Source organism: Babylonia areolata, chromosome 23, assembly GCF_041734735.1.
Source record: "Babylonia areolata isolate BAREFJ2019XMU chromosome 23, ASM4173473v1, whole genome shotgun sequence".
NCBI lineage: Eukaryota > Metazoa > Mollusca > Gastropoda > Neogastropoda > Buccinidae > Babylonia > Babylonia areolata.
Genome location: NC_134898.1, coordinates 52,435,347 through 52,451,123, shown reverse-complemented (window position 1 = coordinate 52,451,123; position 15,777 = coordinate 52,435,347). Strand labels below are relative to the sequence as shown.

The window sequence follows — 15,777 nt, the reverse complement described above, 5'->3', positions numbered from 1 at the left end:
ATTGAGCTGAGAGGTTCCACAGAGAGAGAGCGAGAGCAGCGAGGAGGAAATGACATGTGGGTGGTGGATGAGGAGTGGAGGGGCACTGGAGCGACAGAGAGAGACGGAGGAGCGCGCGCTCCAAGCGAAGTGAAGGGGTTGTGTGGCAGGCAGGCAGGCGAGGGCTGACAAGCTGACTGCCTTTGCCTGGCCCTGCCACCTAGACCCCGACCGTGCCGGGGAGTGTAATCTATAGTCAGGGGCAGAAAATCAATACACACACAGCTAACACACAGGCTTATCAGAGACGGCGCATTCACCAGGACGGCGGGGCCCTGCGCGGGGGCCAGGAAACTCACCAAAAAAAACCAAAACGTCATTTCCTTTCTTTTCCGCGCAAAGTCCGCGAAAGTCAGGCATCCCCCTGCGCCAACTAAAACTTCAAAAACTTTTCTTCCAACCCCAGACCTCAAAAATGCTGTACAACTGTGTTGAACAAACGCTTAGCCATTCATGTCTACATACAATGTGTACCATGTCATAAAGAATAAAGCCATTTCTGTACACACATTAACACTTGTGTCACAGCCAGTTTATTTTCTCCACTATAATGAAAAGGAACTTTTGATGAACCTTATCCTAAGCACGAATAGAGCACACATCTGTGCATGTTATTTGTAATTAATGCATTAACACACATCCTCAGATTCAATTCTTACACTGATTACAGGCCCGTAATTACAATGTAATGCATGAATGTGTGGAAGATCTGCATATTTGGGTCTTTTCTGTGTCTGTCCAAGCATGAATAAGAAAAAATCATAAAAATGTGTTTTAATGAAATAATCCATTGTGGTCATAAGTTTCTCATGTTGCAACACATGGGTATGAAGTGCTCTTTTATCGCAATTTCATAAATAGAACAATGAACTTTTGGTCAAAATGATATAAATCGGCATGCACAGCTTGAAAAAAAAGAAGAAGAAAAAAACATACATGTAATACAATTACATCAAATAATGAACCATTCACAAACATTACAAATATATTTCAAACTAATTCCAGACCTGGCAAAGGTATAGCACAATAAAATTAAATACTGCAATATTTTTCAAGTTAACTCTTGTCCTTTCCACCCTTTCATGTCTCACAAGCCAGCATCTATCTCCTGTGTGTGTGTGTGTTGTGTTGTGTTGTGTTATGAAGTGTAGAGTTGTGGTGTGTTGTGTGTGTGTGTGTGTGTGTGTGTGTGTGTGTGTGTGTACACACACACAAATGTATCTATTCATGCATGTATGGGTATGCGCTTGTGTTCATGTGCATGTGTACATGTGAAGGCATGCCTGTGTACAATATCTGACATTTTAATGTATGCCTTTTTTCCCCAATATAAAGAATTTTGGGTTGTTTCATTATAAAAAAATTAAAAAAATTTAAAAAAAAGGTGTCACAAAAAACAACTTTCAATTGTGTGAAAACCCTCTTTTGGCAAACAAAGAATGGCCAATCAAAAGTCTTAATCGACCTTCACATTACTTGGAAGAAGAAAAAAAATTATTTTGTCCAAGATGTCTACTCAGATAAATACACAAATATGGCCTTTGTTAAGAAGTAACAATCACATCTCCATTATATCACTAGTGACTGGTGACTACAATTATGAAAAACATCAAACATGTATTGATATGCTATGTTTGTGACCCCTTTCGCTATTCAGGCAAGTGGGGCGTCTTTCAACAGAACAATTTAAAGACTAGTCATGCTAGACCCCTTTCACAAAACAGGAAAACAGACATGTGCTGTCTATGTGCCAATCATTCACACTGAATGGATATAATTAAAGATTCATTTTTTAAATATTTTTGTGAGCTTCTCCCCACAAGACGGTAAAGACTTGTTTGAAAATGGACCACACAAGGCCATCCCTAGAGTGTCCAAGAATAATTCCACAGAGCGGTTCCTACAAATTCAAAGTTCTCAAATATGCTTAATACACACCCTTCCCCTCCATTTTTAAAATCAATTTTTCCTACACCCAATGTCAGAAAAAACTCTTGCTTGATACATTGATTTCCATCTCTCCATAACAAAAAAATAAATAAATAAAAAAAATAAACAAAGAAAAGAAAAAGAAAATGTAATAAAGTGTGTGTGTGTATTGTGTGCATCTATGCCTGAGCATGACAAAGTTTATATGACAATTTTTAAGCAATGCAGTCCAACACACTGAATACTCAAGATTTCCCTGATGAACTTTTCAACTGTATATACAGTTTACTGTACTGGCAGTAAGGCACTTTTACTGACTAACCATCTGGCTCAAAGAACCAATAAATGAATCATTCATGCTTGCCCATGCCAGCAGTATGCTTAATTCCCTCCCTGCAAATTTCTCATCAACATCCAAGGTACTTAAAATCACACATGTTCTTATCATCAGTATCAACAGTACTGCATTTGACATACTTTTATCATTAATAATAATAATAACAACAATAATAATATGCAGGCTTATATAGCACAGTACCCCCATCTCAAATGGGGCTCACTGCACTTTACAATAAGATTTACAAATTTAAGACCAAGGTAAAAATATGAACAAAAAAATGAAATAAAATTAGTATCCAGATCTTTCATTACCATCTTTGAATACAAATGTTCCCATGAGTGTTTTTACTTAGAAAAAACATAAACATGTAATCTTCACAAAATACATAAACAGGCAGTTATATATCTATTTATGTGTATGTGTCCTTGTGTATGTATTTATTATTACCACATGGGTATATTTCAAATGTTCCATCAATTCTTGTGTATCAACATTTTCTAAAGTTTTCACTTTATCCATGTGGGCATATATTCTTCTCTTACAGTTTGTTATAAAATTCCTCGCACTAACACAGTCTCACCTACACAGATACCAATCAAGTGACAAGACAGACAAAGCAAATTGCCTATCAGTACTCTCCCCACCCCCAACCCCCTCCACGTGACCGCCGTATGTTACCGAGTTGACAGTCCCCCACTGAAACGGAATACTCACTTCGCAAACAAACCCAATAACTCCTGGCCAGACAACACTTTCTGCCGTCTGACAGCGTCGAGTTTCCCTCTCTTTCCCTGTGTAGCAGTTGGCCAGCAAGCCTGTGCCTTCTCTTTCTCTCTCTCACTCAGCTCTATGCCAACGCACTCCGCTCTATTCCGTCGCACTGGCTTGGCAAACTCGCCCCTACCCCCACCACACAGCTATACAACCGGGCCAGGTTTTATCTCGCCCATGTTTCCCAATCCCTGGAGCAATAAGCGCGCTCGAGTGTAACCCGTCTCTCCCTGACAGGGCCCCAACTGTCAAGCCGAGGCAGCTGGGGCTTTCTCCTTGCTTGCCGATCGACCGAGCGGCGACCTATTTTTAGCCGCGGGTCTGCCAACTGACAAAAGCCTGTTATTCACGAGAGGGAATTCCACGAAAAGAAAAAGTCATCTGCCACAGACAGGGAGACTGAGGGCTCCTGTGCCTTGTCACAGTGGACCCGCTTCGGCAGGCCGGGGATGCTGTAGATGGGGAGTTGGAGGGGTAAATAAAATACCTTAACTTAATTAACTTCCCTCAAAGGCTGAGGCCTGTTGCAGTGAGGGGGGGGGGGAGGGGTCAACTTTTGAATTGACAATTCACCCTCAACCACTCATGCATAAAATCTAAACTTGTATGCATGCGCCAAGTAAAGGCCTGACGAAGAGTTTGGACACAAACACGTGTAGTTTCACAACAAAAGTGTGTAGATATCCTGCATTTAAAGTGGCCCTCACTGATGCAAGCTGGTCCACAATAATGAAAAAGGTTGGGGTAGAGAAAGAGCTGGCAATTGTATCCAACTGAGTTTGATTAAATCTGAATAATCTATCAGTTCCAAATACAACACCCTAAACAACATACTTGGACAGCCCTAACTGTCTATGCCCATTCAAAACCATCAACAGCAAGTTCATGTTACTTGGTTAAAAAAAAAAAATTAAAGAAAAAAAGCACAAAGCAGAAGAGATACGTGGAATGACATGTTTATGCAGAGAGAGAAAGTTTAAAGTATCACAGAAACAATGAATCAATACTCTACATGTGTCATTTTTACGAGTTGTACTTTTTAAAACCTTCCATAATTATTTGTGTGGAAAGCATTTCCACAGCTTTTGCTTTTGTGACACCAGTGACAACTTTTGTTGCATGATCAGGAATCTGCACCACATTCATTAAGTAAAAATATGTATAATCAGCTAAAAAAGCAGTCTGAAACCTGAACCAGATATTGGCTGTCAGTGGGGATAAAACTGATAATTCAGATCATCATCAAATGTGTCCTTCAATTAACTGGCTTTCAATCTGCTAACACTAACGTTAACATGCTGCTTCATTTTTTTTCTCTCTCCCTAACTCTCTCACATACACACACAGGCACACATACAAAGCCACCAATAAAAGAACTATGTCGAAACAACAAACAAACAAGTAATCAAATGTGCAAATGAAAACATGTAAATGATTATTCATGGTGAAGTTATCAAAATGAAAACTTTTTCTTAAAACAAATCCTGGATGATGAATCAAGCACCTGAGCAGCTGAACAATCAACAGCAAAAATCAGTGTCAACTGTAAGTGTGTGTGCATCACATTCATTCTGAACTATAAAGATGCTGCTATGCCAAGCTAAAATAACAGACTGCCTGCCATGGATACTGCACGGTCAGTTATTTTCCAGGAGAGAAATGGTTCTAGTGCACACACAACAACTTTCAGGCACAAGGATAAACTACATACAAACACCACTTACCCTGTTTGATTCCGTATTCTCTTCTGATTTTCTACTGCTGGTGCTCTGGTGGACAACAATGGAATGGTAACAGACAACTTCTAAAACTGGAATTATCATCTGCTGGTCCTAATCCATCTCCCTGTACAGTTCTAAGCAAACAAAATACACAATTATCATCCCTCATATAAATGTGTGTGGCCAGGTATGTGTGCCTGTGTGTGCATGTATGTTTTTGTGAGGATGTTTCCACTGTGAAGAACTAATAGCAGTTCTCTTATTTCTGCAGGAAACTTCTCACCCATTTCTACTCATTAAAAAAAAGCCCTTGTGCAAAGGACATTATGCAAATTGATGCTTATTACAATTACTCATACATTAGTAAATAAGACATGCACGCATACAAACAACATACCCATGCATGTACAAACTTCTATACACACACACACACACACACACACACACACATTGCATGCAAGTATATCTTAATATATACACACCCTTTCCCTTTTTCACTAACCATTAAGGCCAGTTTCTTTTCTTTTAAGATCCACAAGAGGCACTATACACTGCTGCTAATAGTAATACTAACCAATGACATAATCTTTGTAAAATGAATTTCCATGGAGGAGGAAATAAGATAAACAAAATAAAGTTCAGAGTGTTGGCCTAGCACACAATCAGTCCACTTGGACTAAAACTAAAGAATAGAAAAATTAAAATATCGACATTTCACCTCACACTTTTGGTTGAACATCCCATTTCCACTGTAAAACAGCGAGTGACACAGAGACTTCAGAAGAAAGCATCCAATTTACAAAAAGCAAGTTTCAGGTGGGCATGCTTTAGTGGCAATTTATTTTAAGTACTAATGGAATACTTAAAATTCAACAATAATGAAATCTTTAACCATTTTCCAAGATGACATCTGACTCTGACTCGTCTGAGACAAAAACAACTCTGATGTGTATTTTCTGTTTGTTTGTTTGATGTTTTTTTAAAACAAAAATTGTCATTTTAAGAGTCATTTACCTTTACTTGTTTTCCTCCGCTATCATCAGTATCACATTCTATCACACACACACACACACACACACACACACACACACACACACACACATGCATCACCAACAGAAGGGATTTTCAATGTTGGGGGCAATACACAGTAACACAGGTGGACAATCTTACACAATGAGAAAATGGATTGTGGGAGCAATATTCCAAGAAAACTTTACTGCTACATTATACAATAATACACACATGGTAAAGAGATATTACATCTATTTTTTGAAGTCATTATCAAGCATCAGCACTGGTTAGAGCAGAAAGACAGCAATATCAAAGGACTTAACATGTCAGTCAGGTGGTGGCACACTTACATGATTTGAGTTCTGATCTGCCATCCCAGGTGGTGCCGGAGATAACTGTTTGGGGGAGGCTCCCTGAGTTGATGGTGGTCGGTGGGATGAAGATGAGGAGGACGACGTGGGTAATGAGTGATGAGGCTGCTGGCTGGGGGTGGGGGAGGGTTGAGGAGGGGGCTGACCAGGGGGCTGTGGTTGCTGTTGTTGACCATGATACATCTGCTGCTGCTGCTGCTGCTGCTGTTGGTTTGGCAGTTGAGAGGTCTGGTTTGGCATGGAGGGACTGAAGTTCATTGGGCTATGAGAGGGCATCTGCAAGTACAAGGCTACCTGTTTTCACTTCTGCAGCCATGCTTGATATTCACAACTCAATCAAACTGAAGCGAAAGCTGTGCACAATACAAATGAAGATTGACACAAAATACAGCAGGAAAGAGTAACAATAAGACAGGGATGGGGATGGAGAGAGAGCAGGGAGTGGTGGGGGAAGGGGGGGGACAGGGGGAGCAAGTGAGTATGGTGGAGTGAGTGATGTTGATTAATGACGAATATCATGATGTGTACTGTTTGTACAGCTGCCTTGTAGTGTGTTGTGCATGTCTTATGCACAATTTCTATACGTGTGTGTACAATTAAACATAATTTGCACCCCATCTCAATTGATCTTGATGGAGAACCATGAAAAAAAGGCAACACAAAACGGTACAAATTACTCTGCATCACTAACTACCAGAGATGAAAACATTCTTTCTTTTCTTATATGTTGCATTGTTATTATCTAGTTATAATGGTCCCAGACTGATCAATTACTTTTTCACTGTTTCCCTAATCACAGAGGGCTTGATGCGCTAATCGTTATTCATGTGTGTGCACAGGGCAGCACCTCTCAACCAGGTGGATTCTTTGGGGTTTAACAATCAACAAAGATTTTGCATATCACTCATGTTTCTGTTTAATTATCACCATATTCATTTTCTTGTATTTTTACAAGATTATGCAGTGGTGCAGCTACTTACCTGTTTATAAATTCCCTATGATCATAGTTTATACACTTGTTTATCACTTTGATTAGAAGACTAAAAATATTTTACTACTTTTTTTTTTTTTTATTAATATCCAACGCCTGTATGTGTGTGCGCACGTGCAAGCGTGCTTATGTGCATGTGTATTTGTGTCTGGCTACGCCACAATGACTTCCATACAATGTCAGTGGCATTACCACCTATGAGTTGAAAATATCCCACAACAGCCACACTGGACTATGTACGGAGCTCATTTTGTCACAGTTCTAGCACTGGCAGCCCACAGGCAGCTGACAACTTTAGTAGGCCACATACCAGATGAAACTGTGTACTGCTGCTGAGTCATTTCACTTTTGTGGTTTTCAAGAGTACTTGCACTGATTCATAATCGTATTATTATAGGAAACCCATCTACTAAGCCAACTGTTAGCCATAATAACGCCAGTGAGTGAGAGCGAGAGTGAGTGTGTGCGTTTGCAGCCACGTCATTTTGTGTGTGTGTGTGTGTGTGTGTGTGTGTGTGTGTGTGTGTGTGCATGCACAGGCATATATGTGTGTGTGTGTGTGTGTGTGTGTGTGTGTATGTATGCATGCACACACATGTGCCTCTGTGTGTGTGTGTGTGTGTGTGTGTGTGTGTGTGTGTGTGTGTGTGTGTGTGTGCATGCACAGGCATGTGTGTGTGTGTGTGTGTGTGTGTGTGTGTGTGTGTGTGTGTGTGAGAGTGAGTGAGTGAGTGAGTGAGTGAGTGAGTGAGTGTGTGTGTGTGTGTGTGTGTGTGTGTGTGTGTATGCACACACATGTGCCTGTGTGTGTGTGTGCCTGTGTGTGTGTGTGTGTGTGTATGTGTGCGCGCACACATGTGCCTCTGTGTGTGTGTGTGAGTGTGAGTGTGTGTGTGTGTGTGTGTGCAGGACATGTGTGGGTGGGTGTCGTCATCAAGAAACTGAAGACTGAACAGTTAACATGATGCAAATTAAATCTCCCCATCCACTGACCTGTTGACTGTAGCCATGGGAGGACATGGGAGGCATGTGACCAGGCCGCCCCTGCCCCATCATGTAGCGAGGTGTGCTGGCGGCCATCGCTGAGCTCATGTACTGACTCTGGTGGGGGTAGCCTGGCCCCGGACCTGGACTCATGCCACTGGCACGACTCCTTTCACCTAGACTGCTTCCCTGCAAAGGGAAAAAAAAGCATGACAGCAAAGAGAAAACAAAACCAAAATGGTAAATTTACAGTATCAAAAAAAGACAACAACGAAAAAAGAAAATTCCAGACACCAGACAGACTCCAATGTCTCAGACATCTCAAACTGTTCAAGGTGCATTATTTCATATAATAATACCTGGTAACCACTGCAAAACTTTCATTGCTTGCATACATATCTGCAAATACCTGCAACTTCATTAAAATAACACGAGTCATGGTTTTTCCCCTCAGTTTGTTTAGTTCTTGTAAGTTATGTACATTTTTTCTGAGATAAGGAGTTACTCAATGGCCCGTTTCTTTTCATGTGTGTGTGTGTGTGTGTGTGTGTGTGTGTGTGTGTCTGTCTGTGTCTGTGTGAGAGAGAGAGATGGGGGGTGGGAAGGGGAGAGAGCACGAGAAATACAGACAGAAACTTTATTCATTTCCAGTGACAACTGATTCAGAGTGATAACTGACAGTGATACACACAGCAAAGTACACCACAGCACATCAGGTAAAAACAAAAAACAAAAAAATGAGACTGATTCATGAATTAAGTAAAAGTCTATTGAAATTCATGGAAGAACTTTTCTTAAGAAGTACTCAAATGCCCTAATCTGAAACTGTGACAGAGGACAAAGCTTCTTTACTGAAATTGTGAAAAGATTAAACTGGATGATATTGATAAAGAATTCTTTACTGAAATTGTGAAAAGATTAAACTGGATGATACTGATAAAGACTACTCACATTCAGAGTGCTTACCATCAAGATTTAACAAGAGGCAAAGCCTTCAAGACTAACTTGTACTTCACGCTTGATCCAGTAAAGGCATCATGAGGTGAAAAATGTTAAAAATTTAAATCGTTGAAAAGTGCTCTGTATTAAATATGATATATAAAATAAGCTTGGGACCAGCCACCGTGGCGAAGTGGTTAGCGTTGCAGACTGACAGCTGGGAGAATGCGAGTTCAAATCCCAGTGGAGGTGGGTTTTTCGGCCCGTGGCCGGCTCCTACCCAGAGTTAAGTGTACTGTGGGCTTAAATGGGGAGGCTGGGACCACACTGTTGAGTGTCATCCACTTCAAGGATGTGTCTTTGGGTGTGTTGCTCTAATTACTTGACCAACACTGCAAGTGTCTGTACCTCTCGGGCCTGGTTAATGTCGGGATATCATTATGACAGGAAGCGTAAAGTACAGCCTTGTCACACAGTCCCAAACCAAAATGGACCTCCACAGCAACATCGTCATCGTCATCCTCCTCCTCCATCATCATCAATATAGACAAAACAGTCTCAAAATCTGTGGCCTTTCATGCCCTGCTCTCATGGTGACCTCAGTTTCGATACCCCTCCACTTCTGTGCTTGGAGTGAGTCCTGTCACTGTGGGAGCAACAGGATATTGGAACGTATATATATATATATATATATATATATATATATATATATATATATATATATATATTTGTATATATGTGTGTGGGGTTGGGGGTGGGAGATATGGGCGTATGTGTGTGTGCTTGTACAAGTAAGTGTTCATCTCTGTGAGTGTGTGTTTGTGTGCCGTGGAAGCTGCGATATGTAGACTAGAAATGAGTGTGTGGAGGAGGGGGGTAGAGGAGGTGCAAGGTAATGTGTGTGTGTGTGTGTTGGAGCTCATGTACGTTTATATGTATTTGACTGTGCTTTCATATCTGTGAAACTGCATGTTTGGTGCATTTCTGTTATGCATGTGTGGGTGTATGTGTGAATGTGTGTCTTCATGTTTTACATTTATTCGCTTATTTATCACCATTGTTGTCTTATTTATTTATTTATTTACTTTTTTTTTCTTTTTTCTTTTTTTTTTAATTATCATCATTTTATTAGTATTACATGTACTATTATTATTACTACTACCTTTTTCTATATTATAATTATTATTCATTTATTTATTTATTTATTTATTTATTTATGTAAGCTTATCTATTATTTATTCCCCCGTTTTTGTTGTTTTTGTTTTTTGTGGGTTTTTTTGTGTGTGTTTTTTTGTTGTTGTTTTTTTTCTCAAGGCCTGACTAAGCGCGTTGGGTTACGCTGCTGGTCAGGCATCTGCTTGGCAGATGTGGTGTAGCGTATATGGTTTGTCCGAACGCAGTGACGCCTCCTTGAGCTACTGAAACTGAAACTGAAAACTGAAACCTGTCAATGTCTTAAGTGTCGGCAGATTCATGGGGAGCTGTTGTTGGAGGGACGTGGTGGCGGTCTCCACTCTGGGAGGGACGCTCACTCAGTCTGGCTCCACGACTTTGCCATTATTGTCATTAGTAGGGGGCTCAGCATGTGGTGTTCTAAGTACGTTAAATCAGACAGGCACCACTGAATACCACCGAAGTGACTCAGCAGCAGTGCAGGGTCTCCTCTGGTGTGTGGCTTCCTGGCGACCCAACAACGATGGTTCCCTGCGGACTGCCGACGCTGAACTGTAACGGACGAACCCAGGTGTGGCCATGTATGGGGGAATCTAAATGAGCGGCGTGGGAGTAATGCCATTGAAATGGTGCAGATGATGGGGCAGCAAAAAAATAATAATAAAATAAATAAAATAAAATAAGCTTGGGAGAAAAAATCTTTGGAAAAAAAAAAAGGGTGTGGGGGTGTGGGGGGGGGCATGCGAGCGGGATCGAACCATGCATGTTCAGTTCTGAAGCAAGCAGACTAATCCCCACAGCTGCACGCATCTGACGTCATTTGACTAAATTTAATACTTAAAGCAATGTTGACGTTTTCTTCTTCGTGCCATAAATAGATGCGATTGTAGTGGATGTACTAATGCCGTTTAGATCATGTTTTTGTATGTTTTATTGTATCTCTTTTTTTTTTTTTTCGTTGGTAAAGGAGACATTGCGATCACTTAAAGCACACAACAACACATGGTAGATCTCTAGATCTGCACAGTCTACAATGGGTTGAAAGAAACAGTCGATTCAATTTTTCTTTTATGTTCATTCCATTAAATTCAGTGTCCACTTAGAATATCTATATGCAGTAAACATGTTGATGGTGTAGTTAGTATCACTGTATGTGTTCTAACTTCTATCCAGAATTTGTATTTCTTTCCTTTTAATTGTGAACAAGAAAAACTTGATATGTCTTTGGGTCTTCAAACACAACCTACCTTCTATGAGGCCTAACTCAGTGGGAAGCAGTTTTCAGAATTTTCCGATTTCAGAACGAATCTCAATGAAATAAATCACTAATTATTCAGAAATGCGGTTTAATTCAGCAGGAGACTTACAACCTGTTATTGGTATGACTGTGAAGATTTTTTAAATTTTTTATCATACTATGATAGTATGTTTAAGCCAAATTTGGTATTGGCAGACAAAGTACTTCCAAAGAAAATAGTGATATTAAAGTTTAACACACACACACACACACACACACACACACACACACACACAACCAAACACTGGGTTAAAACATAGACTCACTTTGTTTACACAAGTGAGTCAAAAACCACAACAGACAAAAAAAAAACACACAAAAATTTCTGCCATACAGTTATACCATTTTGAAGAAATAACGAGAATGTTACATTTCAGAACAGACAACAAAATTAATTTCAAAGGATCAATTTCTGATCTGTATCATAACTACTCTGAAGAACGAGTACACAGTTCACATCACTTGAATATTATGATACACATGTCAACCACCTGGAACTGAACAAGAAAGCAGTTCCGGAAAGAACCACATGATATCCCATCATGAGACAAAAGTCTAATTATCTTTGTCATGGAGGGGCTGACAAACAAGGCAGGGCTAGCACATGGTGATGCAAAGAAATAACAAAGGCTCAAATATCCTGGATGCCCCATTCTGATAAAAACTCATACGGAAACTCTATACCATAAGGAATGGGTTTCTGAACCCACACAACTTTATAATAAAAATTACATCATCACTCAGTATGGATACTTTTGCTTTTCTTCAGATGTCTTCTGTTGATCCATGTGGGATCATTGCCCATTAATAGTTAATGTGACTGGATCACCACATAATTGAGGAGAGGCTGTATATTATTTCACAAATTCTCTATTTTGATTTTTTTTTTTTTCTGTAAATTCCGACACTATCACCATCAGGACAACAGGAGGCAACTGCCGTCACGACTATCTGGGCTAAAATTTGATAATAGTGGAGCATCTTGCGTAACTTCGTAAGTTACATCCCCACTCTCTTGACCAGGTTTCAGAACGTTGGCATTGGGTTGGTTCCCAAAGGCAAAAGCCCCCAAGGCTGTAACACTAAGAGTCAGCGCAATCTTGCTACCTACTTTGAAAGCCATTGTCTACAAAAGACCTGACAGAAACCACTGATCATACAGCTCTCATTTTGCTGCTGGCCCAACTGTAAGCTTATGTCAATCTCTGATATTTAAAAAGCCAAAATATTGTACTTGCAGCAATATCTACACACACGTAAATACGAGCCAGTTTTACTATTCTGCTGCATATCTTAGACACATTCATAAAATGTTAAGCATGAACGTGTGACTGTGAGAAAGAAAGAGTTAGAAAATTACTTTAGACCTGTGTGATTCATTGAACACAGTGCTCCAAGTACTTTGTTAAGCTGGTGTGAATGACAATGTGTATGCACATTTAAATGTGTGTAAGAATTCACATATGTGTTTGTAACAGTATGCATGTGTGATATATACTGTGACTTTTCAAACAGTAGACAGTTGTCCACCTAACTCGACCCACACTTTAACTAGCACAGGCGTAAATGGAAGTTTTCAAGATAATTTTACTCTTTGAAATTAGAAACAAGGGTAGAGAAATAATAGGATACCCTCTAAAGCTCTAATCATTTGGCGGGAAGCCCCAAATACAATATGAATGAATAATCAACATAAATTCATAAAGCTACATTTAAACCTACTGACATCAGTTTCCGTTTTTACACCTATTTCTTCCTCCTTGTTTTTAACTTCTAAAATATTATTCAACTCGGCCTTAACAATATCTCTATCAGACAACAAGGTTGACTGAATTCAATGCGAACAATATTTACAAATTTAGTAAGACAGAAAGAACGATCACACAGTATGTCCAAGACATACACTCTCTGAAGAGAAATTCATAAAAGACAAATGAATGGGGGAAAAGGAAAAAAAAGGGAAGGAAACTGAGACAGCGAAAGTGAAAAAAGGATAGAATGATGCACATTCCCATCAACGATGCTGATGAAACTGGTGATAGAACAAAGTAACGATAAGTAAATCCCTTAGAGCTTCCAAGTCAATAACTGATGAGGTGACACATCAATCTGTTTTATACACATTGACACAATGTAGTTTTATTTCCATGAATGGAGAAATTGGAAAAGTAAATTACATAAACTTGTTTTCTAAAAAACAAACCTCAACAGGCCGGAAATCTGGTCTAGAAGTAGAACCTGTACGACTTCAAATCAGTATTGGTCATCATTGGGCAACTGGGAGACATGCCGTCAAGGTCAGCTGATCTGTTGATAATCAAGTGTTTGGTCTAGGCGGCCTGACGAGGTGAAGGCGTGTCTGCATACTGACGGGTGGAAGGAGGAAGGGGGGACGGTGAGGTCAAGCAGGTCAGCTATGCAACTCTTGGCAGGTGTCCCCCCCCCCCCCCCTCCTCCCCGGAAGAGAAAGCGCAGCCCGTCACAACAATGCCGACGACTCTGCCAAGTCCAGCTCGAAAAGGTTAGCTGTCTGTCAATGAACTTGGATCTGGGTCGGTAGGTAACAGATAGCGACGGGCCGCCTTCTATTGAGGGCAATTTATCTCCAGGCGTTCCCCCCCCCCCCCCACCTCCCTCCCCCACCTCCCTTTCCCCCACCCAGACATCACTCCCATCCACCCCACCTCCACCCCCTGTCCTCTTTTCCTTTTCAGCTCCTATGTTCTGATCCATAAAGTCAATCCACACGCGCGCTTTGTCCCCCCCCCCCCCCCCCCCTTCAGCCCTCCACCCCCTTCCTTTTCCTCACCCCCCCCCTTCCCTTTGGCCTCCCCCGCAATACCACCCCCACCATTATCCTGTCCCCTTACTCCCGCTCAAGGTCAGAGCGTGGCGGCTTGCATTCCAGAGGCGTTGACTGCACGGAATGACCCTGCACCACGAGCAGATTGTCTGCCTTTCAATTGCCATCAGGGCTGGAAATTAGCCAGCTGTCTTTGTTGCACCACGCGCTTCAGCCGCTTCCACGTGGCCACGAGATAATAGACCTTTGATGCTTGCCGGTAATTGTGTTGTATACCTTCTATTCAGGGCCACATCCAACGACCACTGGTGGAAAAAAGAAAAAGAAAAAGAAAGCTATGCCCTGATGTGATGGATTACATCATTGACGTTCCTGTCACAGCTGCACCATCAGTGTTTTGTTGTTGTTCAGCTGGTAGGTGTGAGACACACGTTTCTGTTTACCCAGCGTTGACTGTTGCTTCTTATTAACTATTCTTCCTAATGGCAAACACCAAGACGTGAGATGAAAAAGAAAAAGACAATTACATCTCTGCTTACATGTCATTTTCTAAATTGTACCTGAGTACATTTATGACCTTTTAAACCTGCATGTCCCTTAAATATCTCTCCACTCTTCGACCAATGACAGAATCTTCTGCATTCACAAATTTATTCCTGAGAAACAAGATGGCAGAGCTTTTTTTGTTTGTTTTTTTAAGCAGTACAAACTTTATCAGGTTTTCAGTCCATCACACAAAAGTCACATGATTTTAATTAAAATAAATCTTCTTCTTTGTTTGTGGGAGGGGAGGGATGTAAAACAAATCTTAAAATATTTCTTTTCAAGCAGTCTGACATTATTGAGGTATTCCATTACATAGCTTGTATTTTCTGATTATCCACATCTGCTTCTTTCATGAATGTGTGTGCATTCATGCACGCATGTGATATGGATACTTAAATAGGCCTATCCTCCATCAGAGATAAATGCTTTACAAACATTCATTTGTACAACAGGCTGTCTACCTCAGCAGAACTGACTGACAGCTGCCTTTAGGCATTTCAAGGCAATTTGCAAGCACATGAGTGTGATTGTGAGTGAATGAGTGAGTGAGTGAGTGAGCGAGTGTGTGTGTGTGTGTGTGTGTGTGTGTGTGTGTGTGTGTGTGTGTGTGTAAGTGTAATTGTGTGTGTGTGAGTGTGTGTGTATGTGTGTGTGTGTGTGTGTGTGTGTGTGTGTGTGTGTGAGTGTGTGTGTGTGTGTGTGTGTGTGTGTGTGTGTGTGTGTGTGTGTGTGTGTGTGTGTGTAAGTGTAATTGTGTGTGTGAGTGTGTGTGTATGTGTGTGTGTGTGTGTGTGTGTGTGTGTGTGTGTGTGTGTGTGTGTGTGTGTGTGTGTGTGTGTGTGTGTGTGTGTGTGTGTGTTGA

General features: G+C 40.7%; 1 protein-coding gene across 7 annotated transcripts in view; it reads right to left on the bottom strand.

The window, feature by feature from the left end:
* LOC143297726 (trithorax group protein osa-like) overlaps positions 1-15,777 on the bottom strand; it is a 70,683-nt gene that overhangs the window by 49,063 nt on the left and 5,843 nt on the right. For 6 of the 7 annotated variants that reach the window (XM_076610147.1, XM_076610153.1, XM_076610148.1 and 3 more), the window contains exons 2-4: positions 8,167-8,346; positions 6,162-6,458; positions 4,804-4,848 (exon numbers count right to left, since the gene is read on the bottom strand). In XM_076610147.1, the coding sequence (XP_076466262.1) occupies positions 4,804-4,848; positions 6,162-6,458; positions 8,167-8,346 (522 nt within the window). The remainder of the gene's footprint in view (positions 1-4,803; positions 4,849-6,161; positions 6,459-8,166; positions 8,347-15,777) is intronic. The other variant, XM_076610154.1, reaches the window with a different exon arrangement.